The sequence below is a fragment of the Lissotriton vulgaris genome, chromosome 3_1 (genome assembly GCF_964263255.1).
Source record: "Lissotriton vulgaris chromosome 3_1, aLisVul1.2, whole genome shotgun sequence".
NCBI classification, from domain to species: Eukaryota; Metazoa; Chordata; class Amphibia; order Caudata; family Salamandridae; genus Lissotriton; species Lissotriton vulgaris.
The window spans coordinates 1,382,185,796-1,382,198,604 of record NC_141689.1 but is presented as its reverse complement, the minus strand read 5'-3'; the positions used below and the strand labels follow the sequence as shown (position 1 = coordinate 1,382,198,604).

Sequence of the window (12,809 nt, the reverse complement as noted above, 5' to 3'; positions counted from 1 at the left end):
TTAGAGGCCCTGCCCTACGCCACCCAGAGGTGGCTACGACAACACCACCACCTCACTATAGAGAAAGCCGTGGACATGGCAACGACCTTCTCGAGAGTCCAACCTAGGATTGCTCAAACCTGGGAGAGTGAGAAACACAAAATCCCGATGAAAACCGAAAGGAAACCAGTGAAACCTACGGAAATCCCTAGGCCAAGAACCTGGAGGACCGAAGGACTTCTGCCTACCGGGCCACAATGTTTTGAATGTGGCACCTGGGGACACATCGCCAGACTCTGCCCCCGTAGGAAGCCTCAGGAAGAACCCATGGAGGTCGGATACCTTCCCAAGGCGGTGATGTTCTCCAGCGAAATGGGTCAGGCGTTCAGGGTAAGTGTTGGGGTAAACGGCACCTCCCTCCAGGCCCTGTTGGACTCGGGCTGTCGCCAGTCCGTGGTACACGCTCGGCTGGTTCTACCCTCCCAGATCCTCTCACAAACCCAGGTAAACATACGATGTGTACACGGAGATGTCAAGGCCTATCCAGTAGCTATGTTGCCCATTGTACCAAGGGGGAAGTGTCCACATACCCTAAGGGTGGGGGTTCTAGCCACTCTCCCAGAGGACCTCATTATAGGGACAGATAACCCCGATTTTCTAGACATGTTTAAGTATAGCCTAACCGCCACTGACCCCCCCCCAGAGACGGGAAACGAGGAGAGAAACGTCCCTGCCTTAATATCAGACGAACCGTGGGTGCTTGACCGTAGTTTTCGATTCTCTCAGGTAAATGACGCGTCCCTCTCTAACGCATGGGACGCAGCGGAACGAGATCAGAACCAGTTTCCCTTACAATATCCAAGGTTTATGGTCAAAAACGATTTACTGTATAGGCAGGCACGAAAAGATGATCCCGAGCAACTGCTTGTACCCCTATCCTTCAGGGAGCAGGTGTTATTCTACTCCCATGCACATTTGGTAGCTGGTCATGTAGGGGCAGAGAAGACAACGCAAAACCTGCTCCGCCACTTCTATTGGCCCGGGATATACAAAGACACTATGAGATACTGTCAGGAGTGCGAGGTCTGTCAGAAAAAGAACATGACCCGCCCTCCGGCCGTTCCTCTACAACCTCTGCCCATAATAGGCACCCCCTTTGAACGGATTGGCATGGACATAATAGGACCCCTCCCTAAAACTAGAAGGGGATATCAGTACGTATTGGTGATTGTGGACTATGCCACTCGGTTCCCCGAAGCCTATCCATTGACGGTCACTACAACCAAACTCATTGCAGACCGGATGATTGAAATGTTTTCAAGAGTAGGATTCCCGAAGGAGATCTTAACCGATCAGGGCACGCCCTTTGTATCAAGGCTCATGAAAGAGGTGTGTCAACTGCTAAGAATACATCAGATCAGAACGGCGGTCTACCACCCCCAAACTGACGGCCTCGTGGAACGTTACAACAGGACCCTGAAAACCACCCTCAGAAAGATGCTAGAAATCAACGGAGCCGAGTGGGATCAGGTACTGCCCCTTGCCTTGTACGTTTTAAGAGGCCAAAAACAGAGCAGTTTGGGTTTTTCATCATTTGAATTGTTATACGGACGACAACCCCGCTCCCTCCTCGAAATGACCAAAGAAGCATGGGAGAAAGAAACACCAGAGGAAACCCTGAAGACCCTTGAATACGCTCGTAATCTCAGATCCAAAATTGGAAAATTAAGAGAACTCGCGTATGCCAATCTGGAGAAAAACCAACAGCGTCAGAAAACCATATACGATAAAGGAAAGAAATGGAGAAGGATGGCCGTGGGGGACTGGGCTTTGGTACTTCTGCCCTCCTCCTCCCAAAAGTTTAAAGCAGAATGGGGAGGCCCTTACAAGATCATAAGTACTATAGGTAACACCAGTTACAAGCTACAGATAACCCCGAGGAAGAATCAAGTCTTTCACATCAACTTGTTGAAGAAGTGGCTCGGACCCCCCCCTACCGGGGTACATTTGACGGACGACCTTCCCCGGCCGTCCTCCAGCACGTTAGACCACCTGGTCGTGAACGATGACCTGATGGATAAAGACAGACGAGATCTGATGAACACATTAAAGAAGAACGAAGGGGTCTTCTCGGATGTTCCCGGAAGGACCTCGCTGGCCACTCACAGGATACGTACCGAGCCAGGTAAAATCGTGAAAATCAGGCCATATCGAGTCCCAGAATCCCGACGCCAAGGGATAAGGCAGGAAATCCAGGATATGTTGAAGCTGGGAGTGATACGCCCCTCAAAGAGCAACTGGTCCAGCCCTATAGTGTTGATTCCAAAACCCGACGGAACAAGAAGATTCTGCATGGACTTCCGCGCCCTTAATGAAGTATCTCTGTTTGACGCCTATCCGATTCCTCGCATCGATGAGCTGATCGAGAAGTTAGGAGAGGCCAAGTTTATTAGCACCATCGACCTGACTAAGGGGTACTGGCAGGTACCCCTCCACGAGGAGGATAGACATAAAACAGCGTTCTCAACCGAGGACGGTCACTATGAATTTACCGTACTCCCTTTCGGTCTTCACGGCGCCCCTGCCACGTTTCAGCGATTGATGAATACGGTATTGAAAGACTTGTCTATGTTCACCTCGGCATACCTCGACGATATTGTCGTCTTTAGTCCCGACTGGGAAACCCACCTGGAACATCTACAGAAGGTATTAGATACGCTGCAACAAGCTGGTTTAAAAATCAACGCCAAGAAATCAAGGATGGCCTATCAAAAAGTTAAATACCTGGGCTATGTTCTAGGGCACGGCATGATAGAACCTCAGATCGAGAAAGTCAGAGCCATTTCAGAGACCCCGTTCCCCAAAACAAGAAAAGACATGAGAGCATTCTTGGGATTGATAGGCTATTATCGTAGGTTTATTCCGATGTTCTCACAGATATCAGCCCCCCTATCGGACACCCTAAAACACCGGATCCCTGAGAAAACGCTACTCCACCCCACTAGAGAGATGGAAGAGGCTTTTTCCAGCTTGAAATCCTGTATTACTTCCTCCCCGGTTTTGACTTCCCCTGACTTTTCAAAACCTTTCTTTTTACACACAGACGCTTCGGATTACGGGATAGGGGCAGTCCTCTCCCAAAAATCCGAGGAAGGAACAGACCACCCCATACTATACGTTAGCCGAAAACTGTTTCCCCGAGAACTGAAGTATGCAACGGTAGAAAAGGAATGTTTAGCAATAAGGTGGGCGGTTGATAAATTGTCCTATTACCTGGAGGGCAGACCGTTTACCCTGTATACTGACCACGCCCCCCTGCAATGGATGGCCCGTAATAAAGCGAACAACGCCAGGGTGATGCGCTGGTTCCTAGCCCTGCAGCCTTACTCCTTTGCGGTTGTACATAAACGTGGAACTGACAATGTGGGAGCGGACTTTCTTTCTCGCTATCCCCTTCCCGAACGGAAGGGTTCAGGGGGGGAGGAATGTAACGGGGTGCCCCTGGCGCCCCCTGGGGTCGAAGTAACCTGTGGACCCCCCTTTGTGTTTCCACAGCCCAGCCTGGAAGCGCCGTGTTGGCACCAAGTGGATGAAGCCTACAGTGGAGACGAAGAGGATCTGAGCTGCGGCCCCTTTAACTGGTCTCCAGGTGATGAAGGGGAGTGGCCAAACTACCCTAGAAAAGACGCAGGTGAGCCAGAAGAGGGGTGTCTGTACACCGGCGGAGCGGAGTGTCGGAGGAGAGGAGCAGAGCGAAGCCGAGACGAGTGGTGGGACGAGGACTCCACGGACTGGAGATTACAGCGACGGATCCAGACCAGGGAACCTACGGAGGAGGCAGAGAACAACGAGGGACTCCAGCGGATGCAGGACGATCCCCCGGACTATCGACAGGACGACCACGCCGAGCCTGAGCAGAGCCCTTCGGACATCAGCCCCGCAGAGGAGAGGCGGTCGGGGAGACTCGAGAGAGACGGCGAAGAGGACGCCCATAGATACGAGGAGGAGAGAGCGGATCGAGCGGAGCCCCGCCGAGACGAGAGCCTGCCAGCGGCATCCGGAGGACCAGCGGAGCTAGGAACGGAGCCTGGAGGCCACCGACACCGCGATCCGCCCAGCCACTCCCCTGGAGGGGCGTGGCTTCACGAGGTACGTGAACGAATAGCGGCTTGGATCGGGAAACGGGCAAGGCGCTAGAGCGCTGACACGGGAAAGGGGGAAGGGTGCGGATTGGTCACTACTGCCCTTGGAAGACTCACAGTTTCACGGGGGTACCGTCCACCAAAGTTTGGGAGCACTTTACCCAAGTCACCTCACTCCTTTTCCCCCCCCCCCCTCACTGGTGAATGGGATTCTAAAAGAGAAAGGCCGTGACAGTAACGCGCTTTTTCTCCCTTCCTTTGCATAACTCCTGGATGAGAAAGCGACACGACGGAGCAGGACGGAGCAGAACGAAGGCGGACCTTAAAGACAAGGCGAACCGAGGGTGTCCTGTCAAAGAGTCGGGCTGAAAGGAGCCGGTCACCCAGGAAGCACCCGGGCAGGCTCAAAAGCACCGACCAACTTTTGTCATCAATAAAAGCTTTTCCTTTGATTACTAAGACCCGCCTACTGCCTCTTCCTGTGGTCCCGCTTACAGGTAGTCTCCCTCAAGTCGCTGGCTGCATAAGGCAGCGAAAACTGCAACCGTGCAATGCCCATTCCCATGAAAACTAAAAAGTAACGCTCTCTTAACACCACTACCAGTATCCCTCCCTAACTCCAGCCCCCAACATACCCCAAAAAAAGTGTGCCAAGTCACCCGCAGGTTCTCGGTTCGGTACTTTGGTAAAAAAGGTAACAAAAATCTAGCCAGTATGGGCACGGCCTGCACCCCCTTGCTGCCGTGCGACAGGAACATAACGAGCAGTAATAAAGATCAGTGATATCATTAGTACCTGTGCATTCAAGTCCGACATCAAGAGTGTGTAGCCTGAAGGGCTCTGATGCACCGGAAGTGCGGCTGCTCTTAACCTCAAGTCTGAGCTACAGGGATGAGATCCTGTTGAACAGATAAACTAATGCCATCCCCTCGCATAAGAGAGAAAAAACATAGGAGATTTATCATTTAGGGAGTGGCTTGTTCCTCATAACCGTTTGTCAGGAGCGAGTCTCTCTGCGGGACTGCCCCGAGCCATATGAGGACCCTGCAACACTGTCGTCTTCCAGTAGTGGAAAGCCCAAGATAGGCAGTCCCTCACTCAGTTTGGTGACATGGTGAGACTTATTTTTGTATTCAAAGGATAGACCAAAAGGATAAGTCCAGCGATAGCAAGTACCCTCCTCCCGGAGCTTGGTGGTGACAGGAAGGAACGCTTGCCTGCGCGCCAAAGTGGGCGGTGCCCAGTCCTGGAACAGCGTGCATTCATCACCCTGAAAGGAAGTCTCCTCTTTCTTCCTTGCGGTGGTTATTATAGCCTCCTTTGTTCTGAAGGAATGCAACTTCACCAAGGCATCCAGTGTCTTTCTGCGGTCTCCTGTCTGCTGGTTCCCCACCTAGTGAACATGGTCGATCTTCAACTTCAATTGACGTGGCACCAGGATCTCCGAGAAGAGGCCTATTACAAACGCCTCAAGGTCTGGTACGTCTGCACCCTCTTCTAGGTCTCGAATACGTATATTCTCCCTCCAAGACCTGTTTTGTAGGTCTTCCGTCTTCAAAAGCACTTGATGCAATTGGGACTGAAGGTGCTGCTGAGTTTCGTGAAGCTTGCCGGAGTTAGCGTGAGGTCCTGCATCTGTTCTTCCACCTCCAACACCCTGGTACCCACTGCATCCCCATCTTGTCTTAGAGTCACCATCTTCTATGTTAGGTCAGCCTTCAGTTGGTCCAACGTGGCGCGGAGGTCTTGTTTTATCTCTTGGAACATCTCAGCTTTAAAGGTTCTTAGAGAGGCCACAAAGTCATCCCTGGTGAGGGCCATGGTCGTTACTGAGTCCGAGTCAGCAGGGTTGACGGTCTTGTCTGCGGTCTCATAATAGCGGGAGACTTTATTTGCCACCTTCTTCGGTAGCATAGGGGCAGAGTGAAGTCCGTTGCTGCGGCAAGCAGAAGACTGTTCCGTGAATTGGCGTCAGCAAACAGTCCCCGTACTCCCAATCATCCAGGTGCAGGGTTGTGCCAGCTGCTAGCAGTTATGGACTGGTAGGCATCTTAGGGTCAGGCAGCAAGCCAGTAGGAGAGGCCCAAAATCATCAGCAGCAGGGCGCCTGCCAAATTATAGGTGGGGCACTAAAGGGGAGAGGATGTCTAGCCTACCTCAACCCCCTTGTCATCGCTGCCACGTCTGCAGGGCTATATCAGGAGGTGGTTCAGCTTGCTGGCGCCATTTTGAGGTCAGGCCAGCCTCTGTTTCTAGTCATCCTTCAGGGAAAAGTCTTCATTGCAGACAGAAAGCACAGGTAGAGCCAGCCCACCAAGCAAGCCCTCACTCCAATGCCTGCCGACCCCCCGCCATCTCACTCATGCTGATCCCCACTCTCAAACCTCCTGCGCTTCTCCGGCGTTCAAAGAAGCAGGCGTCACCTCGGCCTGGCGCGCAGCGTCCCACCAGACAACGTAGCCGCAGCGCGGGGTAATGCTGTGCCCCAATTATAGTGATTAAGACTCGCTGCGGCAAATACCGCTTGCCGCCGACACAAACGCAGCCAGAGTGAGCCTGAGATTGGTAGGCGTTCAAAGCGCGGTGGCGGCCCGGTCTGATGCCAGTCTCCGTGCCATCTTGTTAGCTGGCTCGCTCCAGCACCTCCTCTCCCTTCAGGACTGCCGGCAGGATGAATAACCGTGATCAGGACCCACTGAAGCCCTCACAGTCTGGACAAACTCAAGTAGGTGGGCACATTCGATTTTCTGCTCGTTTTGAGCTTAAATAGGCACTAGGGGCAGCCTCAGGGTCCGAAGCTGAAGCCGCTCACGTCCGCTCAACCATTTTGCTGGGCCACGCCCTCCCATGTCCTACTTTTTAAATGCATGCTCCCCCTCCCAATAGGCATTTAGGGCCTACCTTAGGGGGGACTTATGTGTTTTAAAAAGGAAGGTTTAGGCTTGGCAAAAGGTTTATTTTGTCAGGTCAAAAAAGCAGTTTAAAACTGCATGCACAGGCTACAGGGGGAGGCCTGGGTGACATATTCTATAATGTTTGTAAAGTGAGTAGCCGAAAGAGTGCTGCTGCCGATTTGTAGTATTTAGTAGTTTACAGGATCTATGTATACCTAGTACCATCTACTATGGACTTATAGGTAAATTAAATGTGCCAGTTAGGTGTATGCTAGTTTACCTGAGGTATGTTCAGTTAAGGTAGATCAACGCATTAACGATTCTGCAGCCCTGCCACTCTCAAAGTCTACACCTGTAATGCGTAGAATTTTGACACTTTGTATACTGAAACGGTTATAAAGCAGACTCATGTGAACCAAAGAAGATACTAGATTTTTCGGGGGTGGCTTTATGCTGGATTTAGCCATCTCTATGGTAAAGAGCGAATGATCTACAATTTAGGGGTTCTGAAGAAAAGGTTGGCTCTGTTCTAGCTTCTCATCTACATCAGGTTTTATATATGGAGACCAGAAATGTGCTTCCTGGTGCAATCTTGGTATCTCCCTTTGGTTTTATAAGGTCTATGGGCCAGATGTTTTTTGGGGTCGCAAATGGGAAATCAGCCTGTTTGCGACCGCAAAACCGTATCCTGGCATGTACAAATGCTATTTTGCGAGTCTGTGACTCACAAAATAGCGTTTGTGACTCTCGCTATTAGGAAGGGGTGTCCTCTCCTAATAGCGAGTCACAATCTAATGTAACCTTGTTTTGCAACCGCATTGCAGCCGCAAAAAACTTGCAGTTCACCACCTACTTCAAGTAGATGGTAAACCACTCGCAAACAGGGAGGGGTCCCCAGGGGACTCTTTCCCCTTTGTGAGTTTGTGTCTGTCTGCTCTTAAAAAATGCAACAAAAACTTTTCATTTTTCTTTTATAAACGCATCCCGTTTTCCTTTAAGAAAAATGGGCTGCATTTTAAAAAAACTGCTTTATTAAAAAAAGCAGTCACAGACATGGTGGTCTGCTGACACCAGCAGGCCCCCGTTCCTGTGAGTGCTTGCCATTCCTAATGAGGGCACAAATAGCACCTGACTCATGAATATTAATGAGGCAGGCAATTTGCGAGCCAATTAGGAATCGCTAACAGTGACTGAGACACTGTTGTAAATTGAATTTTGCGAGTTGCAAAGCAACAAAATTTGCGAGTAGTAAAATGTAAGGGTCGTACATCTGGCCCTAAAGTTCTTCAGTAAAGATGAAGTTTGCAAAAGTCAAGTTCATTTTATTAGTGGTCTTTTGTTCAGGTCAGCAAATTGGGGGAACAGTGTGCTTTGCTATGCTTAGATCCTTTTTTGCGTTTTCTACTGTTGAAGATAGTTCTTAGGCCTTCTTCATCTTATGTGCCAAAGATTCCTTTGCTTTATGCAAAAGGTAGTTTTGCCCTTATTTTTGCTTTACTCTTCTTTGGTGGAGCAAAAACTTTGGCATACACTGGAATTCCAAAGAGTTTTCTCAGTTTACGTAAGTTGGGCCTCTTTTTTCGCAAAGTGAAAGTCTATCCACATCGACCAAGAGTCACTGGATTATATTTTTATAACATCTGGTTATCAAAACTAAAGCTTGGAGTTGCCTGGTCTTATACAAGGTGGATCCACAAAAGATCTTGTCTGCTTCTTGGGTAGTATTCGGGGGGGGGGGGCATCAGAGATATATGCTATATGCTACTTGGTCATCACCTAACACATTTACAAACTATTATCAGTTGCAAGTGGCGGGTTCTTGGTTTTCTAATTTTGAAACACATGTATTTAATGCTGTTTTGAAAGCAAAGCTTTTGAGTTCTTAAGAATTATTATAATATTGCAATATTAAGAGGTCCCTTGAAGACAATGGAGTAGCTTATAATGGCTGGTATAAGTCTTCTGCTCCAACGTTCCAAAGTTTGTCTTTTGTATCTCCCTTTTTAATTTAGAACAGTCTACCCTCAGAGGGTGGAATGCTCTTATAGCCTTATAGCCCTTATGTCTCAGGTTATAAATGTTGTGAAAGGCCATGACCCTTGTCACTGGCCCTCATCATGGTTCAGGGCCTTAAACAACTGGTATAGCCCTCAGAGGCAAGCTATAAGGCTTTATTAGCACATTGGAATGTTGAGAGCGCCACTGAAGACGATAGAACAACAGTGGAATATGAACAGTGGTATAGCCCCACTGCTATCAACATTTCAATATTCTAATCCACACCACAGTAAATATCTTGTGCATTTCTTTGTGATGCCTTTTGAATATCCAAGAAAACTTTGGCATATCCTTCTCTAATAAGGACTGGGTCGAAGAGTTATTACCCGGTTGCTTACCTGTAATCTTCATTACTCTGAATTATGGCCTTCATCACAAGCCTGAATCCCTCCAACCATTCCGGGGTTTGTTTTCTATGGTGCTTCCGGTGTCCAAAAGGCAAAAACACACAGTTCATTGCTTGGTTTTAAACAGGAACTACATTGGAAAGCTCCACACTATTATGAGTTTAAGTGAGAAGTATTCTTAGGGGTTTTAATTTAGTTTCTTAGGCTGGTGAAGCACTTCTGTGTGGGAGGTAGTAGCCTCAGTAAGGAAAGACTGGGATGCAGCAGATTAAGACTTAGAGTAATGAACATTACTGTTAAATAACCGGGCTTGTACCACGTTGTACACACATTTCGCTAAAACAAGCTAAGACTTATATTCACTGTGTAACAAAACCCATATATTCCTCATGGCATTGAAAATACGGTTCTGAGCAGGCATGCACATAAATCAATGAGGTGTTACTGTTGGTTTTAATATTAAAGTTTGAAAATCAATAGAGTAACAAACCTACTTTATGTTTTACAGGAAGAAGCTTCGGTACTGCTGCGTCATCAGGCTGATTACGTCAAAAGGCTAATGAGAAAACCTACTGAGTAAGTGTATCGTCAATCCTTTCAATTCTGTGGAAACATTTATAATGATACACACGGGATTAATATTTCAATAGCTAGTATTTTAAGTCGGGCCTAGACAAACAATACACATTGAAGTATCCATGCGCACATGAAGATTGTGCAACCGTATGCTGTTTTGGAAATGCATGTGTATATTAAGGTAAAATTATGGTATGCCTTCTTGAAACAAAAATATGTCTAATTTTTTTCAATGCCCTTTCTTCCTTTGACCTAAAATAGTCCTCATGTGGTCATAACATTGTATGGTATTTGGGAGAAACTGAGTTATTTGTTTAGAGGGATACAAGCTACACTCAAATAATAAACACATTCCTCAGCAGGGTGTACGTCACTAACTTAGCCTGTGGTTCACCCGCTGGTTGCTTGACGCAAAAGCAATTAGCCTTAACTAAAGGCAATGTGTAAAGTTTTTATGCACCACTGAAACAGTAATAAAGTGAAAACAAAACACAAGAAAAGTCCCAAACCAACTAAGAGAGATATAGTATATTTTAATAAATATAAAATTACACCAAAATGAACCCAATAAATAGAACCAGAGATGTGTATTTTAAAAGTTTTCAGTAAAAATAGCGTCCAGAAGCAGACTCATTGAATCAGAAAGGATCTTCAAACAGCAGTTTGAGGCAAGGTTTTTTCGCATCTCCGAGGCTTTGTGCTATTCACTCATTCTCTGATGCATTCTCCCCCAAGATTGACTAAGCTTATACATCCATATTCATTACCGCTCAGCACCAGGATGCCCCTTTGGGAGTGGCGTAAAAAATAAGTTGCCAGCAAGGGATTTGTTTAACAGTCTTATCAACAGCACCAGGAATCTCTATTAAAAAGAGTTTTAGACCGCAACTGTAAGTATCAGTTGCTGTATTCTATTAAAATGTCTAATTATTTTAGACTACAGCACACAAGTCACAATACCAACTACCACACTAGCCAGAACAAAGAAAGGCAACACAGACAGCATGCTCTACAAGTACAATATTCTATTCAATTCAATTTGTTGCTGTTTACTGTGGGCGGTCACTGTCGGCGCAAAGAGCAGGTCCCGTTGGATCTTCGCGTTGGTGATCATCACAAACAGCAGAGCATGGGAGCGAACAGGCCTGTTCATGGTCACGAAGAGACCAAACTTAAGGATTAACATGTTTTCTTCTGGAAGAGTACACTCTGATACCAATCTATGTCCCAGGACCTGAGGGGCACCTCTTGTAGATCAGAACTCACTCCAGGCAGGGGCTAGCAGCAGGACCAGGCATGCCCAGTTGGTACAGACCAGCTGGAAATTTGCAGGCGGTCTCGGGAAGCTTCTGTGTCCCTGTACCTCATACAGGAGGATAGCCAGTTAGCTCTTGGAGTCACTTAGGTTCTCCTGAGTTCCCCCTTTATCTTCCCTACCTGATCTTGACTCCAAACTGTCTAGGGTGATAATAGTAAGGGCAGGTCTGCTGTTGGGTTCCTTTGTGTGTGTGTTCTGGAGGCAAAGCCCTTTGAAGTGCAAGTGGGGCTGGGTACAGCCCCTCCCCAGCCATCCTGGACCGTCCTGTTCACATGTATGTTTCCTTTGACTCACTGTCTGGCAGCAATACTCAACTCACAACAGCGGAGCCATGTGTGCTAGGCCACTAGCAGAAAGGCACAGCTCATTTGGGCACAAAAATACCAATTTTCTAAAAGTGACATTTTTATAATTGTAAGTTAAAGTCACACTCTATTATTAAAGAGAATTTTAAATTATAATTCAAAAGAGACCAAGACGTATTTTTCTACCTGCTCACAATCTGAAGTTAGCACTTATGAAATGGTACAAGGCAACCCAGTATTGGTCTATGGGATAGGTTGGCCTTACCACAGTGAAAAACAACTTTAAATGTTTTTCACTGCCAAGACATGTAGAACTTAAAGCAGCATAACCCATTTTATAAATACATGCACCCTGCCCTAGGAGCTTTTAGTGACTATCTTAGGGGTGACATATCAGTAACGAAAAGGAAAGTTTAGTCCTCCCAAAAGGGTTATTTTGCCAAGACAAAATAGCAGTTTAAAACTGCACTACAGGCTCCAGCAGCAGGCCTGACACTTGTTTTTTAGTGCTTCTTTAGTGGGTGGCAATTGCAAAAACAACAAGTGATGGACCGAATGTGGATCAATGTCACACATTCCCCCAGTCAAAAGATCTGGGCCCAAATCCATAGTTTTTTTGCACTCCACACCACCCTGGGTTAGACAATGGCGATATGCAAATCAGCTCTGACCCTGTTGCCCCATGGGAACAGTCCAGTCTGAACTACAAAAGCCATGTCCTTCCCAGAACGGAATCAAGCATCCGAGGACCGGACCGGTTTCGAGGTAACACCTCTCATCAGCCCGGCTAGCTTGACTCCAAGTGGTGTGGAGTGCCTGGGACCCACGTCTGGGCATCCCCAGCGCACTTAGGGCGGCAATTGCAAAAACAACAAGTGATGGACCGAATGTGGATCAATGTCACACATTCCCCCAGTCAAAAGATCTGGGCCCAAATCCATCGTTTTTTTGCACTCCACACCACCCTGGGTTAGACAATGGCGATATGCAAATCAGCTCTGACCCTGTTGCCCCATGGGAACAGTCCAGTCCGAACTACAAAAGCCATGTCCTTCCCAGAACGGAATCAAGCATCCGAGGACCGGACCGGTTTCGAGGTAACACCTCTCATCAGCCCGGCTAGCTTGACTCCAAGTGGTGTGGAGTGCCTGGGACCCACGTCTGGGCATCCCCAGCGCACTTAGGGCGGC

The 12,809-nt window shown here is 47.9% G+C and overlaps 1 protein-coding gene across 3 annotated transcripts in view; it reads left to right on the top strand.

Moving 5' to 3' along the window:
• The window catches only part of LOC147727940 (stimulated by retinoic acid gene 6 protein-like), a 665,438-nt gene that overhangs the window by 328,815 nt on the left and 323,814 nt on the right, over positions 1–12,809 (top strand). For all 3 annotated transcript variants that reach the window (XM_086961854.1, XM_086961855.1, XM_086961856.1), the window contains one exon: positions 9,929–9,996. In XM_086961854.1, the coding sequence (XP_086817980.1) occupies positions 9,929–9,996 (68 nt within the window). The remainder of the gene's footprint in view (positions 1–9,928; positions 9,997–12,809) is intronic.